At 35.6% G+C, this 4,324-nt stretch overlaps 1 protein-coding gene across 1 annotated transcript; it reads left to right on the top strand.

The window, feature by feature from the left end:
- The first annotated feature begins 2,373 nt into the window (after positions 1-2,373).
- LOC108969145 (protein takeout-like) lies at positions 2,374-3,578 on the top strand. Its single transcript, XM_018933694.1, has 5 exons — positions 2,374-2,524; positions 2,622-2,714; positions 2,783-2,936; positions 2,998-3,131; positions 3,205-3,578. Exons 1-5 carry the CDS (start codon positions 2,407-2,409, stop codon positions 3,513-3,515), a joined length of 810 nt encoding a protein of 269 aa, XP_018789239.1. The 5' UTR covers positions 2,374-2,406; the 3' UTR covers positions 3,516-3,578.
- Positions 3,579-4,324: the final 746 nt, after the last annotated feature.

Genomic DNA, 4,324 nt, shown 5'->3' with positions numbered 1-4,324 from the left:
TGTGACGTGAGGTGGTGTAAAAAATATGAACAAGAAAGCAGATGAAATAAAAAGGAGAAGATGGAAATAGTGTGTATTTACTACTAAGGAATTTTCGAATAGTTTTGAAATATCTGGTTTACAAATCTTCTGAGCTTAGATTAGGTTGATAAATCCTCATCATTTTAAAGAAAAGCAAAACCATTACAGATGATATCCCGCTTATAATGATATGTCAACTTTACGGTAGCATTTTGGTAATACAATTGATCTTTTTGCTTCGTAAAAAGGATTGATCATTCCAGCAATACGATCTTAGAACAGAATAACACTTGCGTTAGTTAAAATGCGGTCACCAAGACACAATTGCTAGTTTTTTCGAAATAAAAAAAACGAAACATTTAAAATAACATTTAAAATAAATATCTTCRAGGGCGGAAATATGTGTGTTAGTTTCGCAGCAGACCGGAGCTCCATACTTGGAGAATACACACGACTCCTCCGGCAATATTAAAGAAAGAACTGGTGTTAAGCTAGTACATCAATTATTCAAAGAGTGATTTAGAAAGCTGAAAACATAAATTAAAATCCCGCCACTAAAAAAGTTACGAAATGATATTCGCCGAATACATATGACTTGGTCAAAGTATTGAAAATATGTATGTCGTCTTTTTTGAAAAAAAAAAAAAAAAAATTAATATCGAAGCTCTAACGGATTCTATTTTTATTTTCACGACTAGCTCAGGGTACTAATTGGTCGGGGTCGTAATGACTTAAGCAGTCTTATCCTATTGTCAAATACGAATTGCAACTTTTAATCCCAAAAATTAGAGCAAATGGACAACGGGTGATCCAAGTAGAGGTATTTTTTTCATTAGCCGTTTTTGACGCGTGTCGTCGTGTCAAGCTGAACAACAATACCATCACCCAACTTGAGCTGGGTCTCCTATATTGGATAATATTCGCCCAAAGGAAGCAGTGAAAAAAATATAGCTGCCGTAGTGAGTGAGTGTACACGAAAGCCCAGAGTTGATTCGGCGCCGTTTGCAGCAAACTGGAACTATAGAACGAATACCGCTTGTGGAAGAACTGAAACTGCTCGACCTGCCCAAACGACATCGTTTCGCTCTTGAAAAGTTTCAAGAAGATCCGACGTTCGCGAGCCAAATTTTGATCAGCCCATTCTGGCTCAATGAGTCGGTTAGGTTAGGTTAGATGGTTGATCAATGAGCGCGCGTGGCCTACTATATTTATCCTTTGTTGTAAATGGAAAAGAAGAACTCCTGTGTTCGAAATATAAATAAGTAAAACGCCTAGTACCCAATAGAAATTTACATTCCCGCCAGATCAGTGGGATATATAAGGTATGCGCACCCAAGTATTTAAGTCTTGACCTCCCAAATGCGAAGCAGTTAAGAAGGAATTGTTGAGCTGTTTTTATCTCATCTCCATATGTATAATATATCCATATATGTAGCTTCTGCAAGGGAGTGGTTTGTGCGCCGGTGGAATTATCGGTTCATATTTCTACAAAAATGATCCCGTTGTGAATGTAACTGTTAATGAAGACCGTTATCGCGCCATAGTAACAGACTATCTAATGTCTGAATTAATGTGAGAACATTTAAAGTATAACGTTTATGACCACGAGCAAAACATCACGCTTGTCATTTGCCAGGTAAAAGTCGCAATACTTAAACGAGTCATGGAAAATTGGACTCAACAGATGGACCATCTGAGACGTAGCCGATTCCAACATTTGAAAGAGATAATCTTAAATATGAAGTTTCTATGTTTTTTTTTTTTAATAAATAAACCTCAAAATGGATCCCCCTTAATTTGGAGAGGCTTTCTTGGAAGTTTCCAAGAACTTATTTTTCGGAGTACCATGCGCATTAGTTTTCTTGATCCACCCAAATATCCATGCTTGTACATAAATTCTGGTGGTTTCCTGTAATAGAAATGATAACAATTTTTCAGTCTGTCCTGTAAATCAGCAGAAAACTCCAGTTTGACTCAAGTGTCATAAAAAAATGAAACAAGTCGTGTATGAAATGAATACGTATTAAATTAAGGGGAGCAATTAGTTTTTTTGGACTGAGCGATGCTACTGCGCTTGCGTAACAAAGTTTTTCAATATGTTTCACACTTGTTCCTACACTAGTCGCAAAGACAAGAAAACATATAGAAATTAATTATATACTATTTATGTTGTTGGTCTGCTCGCTACTAGTTTTTTCCATGCATGTGTGTGTGCGACTCGATTTATTTATTTAGTGTGTTCSATATTTATAGTTGCTCCACAACTTCGTTAGTATTCAAAACAATAATTTTCGTATCGCAAAAGATAATACTTTTTAACTTAATGCATGAATTGTATGTTGCGAAGCTCAGTTGGTGGACAAACGTTCGCCTTCGCAGTGAGTTATGCAGCAGCTAAACAGATTCACTTTAAACGCACGCTTTGCCTTCAGCATTTTAGCTGTAATCGCTTGCAGTCAACTTGCAGCACTTGGCAGTGGCCATGAATACTTGAGAGAGAAACGTAAATATTTTGTTGTTGTTGTTTGAACAAAAACTTGTGCAGAACGCTTGAGAATGCTGAATTTTGCTTATCCAGAAAGTTTGATTTCATTTTGCAGCGTCATTCCTGCAGCCCTGCCATCTGCACGATTCAGACAATGGCAAATGTCTGGCGAATGTTTTCGAAAACTTTTTCACCGAGTGGCGTCATGGTAAGTGGTTGGCGAATAATGCTGTTATTTCAACGATTTCATATCTGCTGTTTGTAATTACATTTCAGGCGTGCCTGGCCTGAAAGGACTTAGTCCCATCGAGCCGTTTCATGTGAAGCGTGTACGCCTATCACAGCAGACCGAAAACTTGGCCGATATAAAAGCCGAACTGACGAATGTGGTGGCGCACGGCATGAGCGGCACGCGCGTACTGAAGACRGCGTAAGTTCCACTTTAAATTAGACTGAAAGCAAATTAATTTTATTTTACTGCTCCGTTAAAGTGTCAACGATAAAGACTACACAATTGAGTTCAAATTGAAAACGCCATCGGTGCATGTCGAAGGCGATTATCAGGTCAATGGACGCATATTGATTTTGAATTTGGATAGCGTTGGCAAGATGTCCTCCACTGTTGGTATGTGTTAGCTGAATTGCAAAATAAGTTTTAAAAAATTTTTTGCTCATATAATTTTGAATTTTGCTTTTAGAAAATCTSGAATATCGCATTTCTTGCAAAGCGAATCTCAAGCAAGTCGACGGTCAGTATTTCTTCGACTTAACTTCGGCTTCGTCGCGTATAGATAAGTTGGGTAATTTCAAAATACATTTTACGAATCTTTTCCATGGCAACAAGGATCTCGAGGAGAGCGCACACGATCTTTTCAATAATAATTGGCGTGAGATTTTCGAAATCATGCGACCTGCTTTTGCACAGACAATCAATACGATTRTACTGAACCGTTACAAGAAGATTTTGAGTTTTGTGCCTGCTAAYTATTTCCTCGATGATTTGCCTTGAGCATTTTAGTGCATAAGAATTTGCTAAATTTAAAAATTAGTTATGAATATTTATTTCCTTTTTTTTTGGTGAATATCATATTTTTTGTTGATATAATTTGAATATTGATATATATGTATGTACGAAATAAATATTCAATAATATTTAAATTATTTGTGTGTTATTAAGTTCGTTGTCAATATTTTGAAATTGYGTATGTTATTACATTAACCCATTAACAACGAAACCCCAAATTTCAAAGTAGAGATCTGAAATTTTCAGAATAGTCTATAAAAGGGATAAAAATTCAGTTGTAAAAATAAAAATGAAAAGTTTKCGCCTTGGTGGGTAAGATTTCAGAGTTTTTGGGTTTCCAAATAAACTATACGGTTTTGTTACACCCAGCGCACATTAGGGTAAAATGTGTCGATTTTGGAGATTAATTCAAAAATCAAATTTCAAGGTACAAGTAAATTTTCGGTATCAAACAAAAGGAGATAAAATTCTATATCACTAACTGAACAAATATTTGGCAAAAAATTTACAGTTTTCTTGTAATATTCTCTGAAACTTGCAAGTTTATTTCTTTTTGTATGCGCACAGTGATACACGYGATTTTTTTCATTTTTCGAAGTTTTTTATTTTCTTTAACTGAAAAAATCTTGAGAAAATTGTAATGGARCCTTCTTGTTCAGGTAATTTAGTAAATACAAAAAGATTTCATTTGTGTTTTTACGTGTCTCTAAGTATTTTAATTTTTTTTGGGCGAAAGCCTTAAAATATTGGGATTTCGACCTTATATGTAGACATATAGTTGTGAGTTAAGCGGG

The sequence above is a fragment of the Bactrocera latifrons genome, unplaced genomic scaffold (genome assembly GCF_001853355.1).
Source record: "Bactrocera latifrons isolate USDA-ARS-PBARC rearing strain unplaced genomic scaffold, ASM185335v1 scaffold_241, whole genome shotgun sequence".
NCBI classification, from domain to species: Eukaryota; Metazoa; Arthropoda; class Insecta; order Diptera; family Tephritidae; genus Bactrocera; species Bactrocera latifrons.
This window is presented reverse-complemented; position numbering and strand designations above follow the sequence as displayed.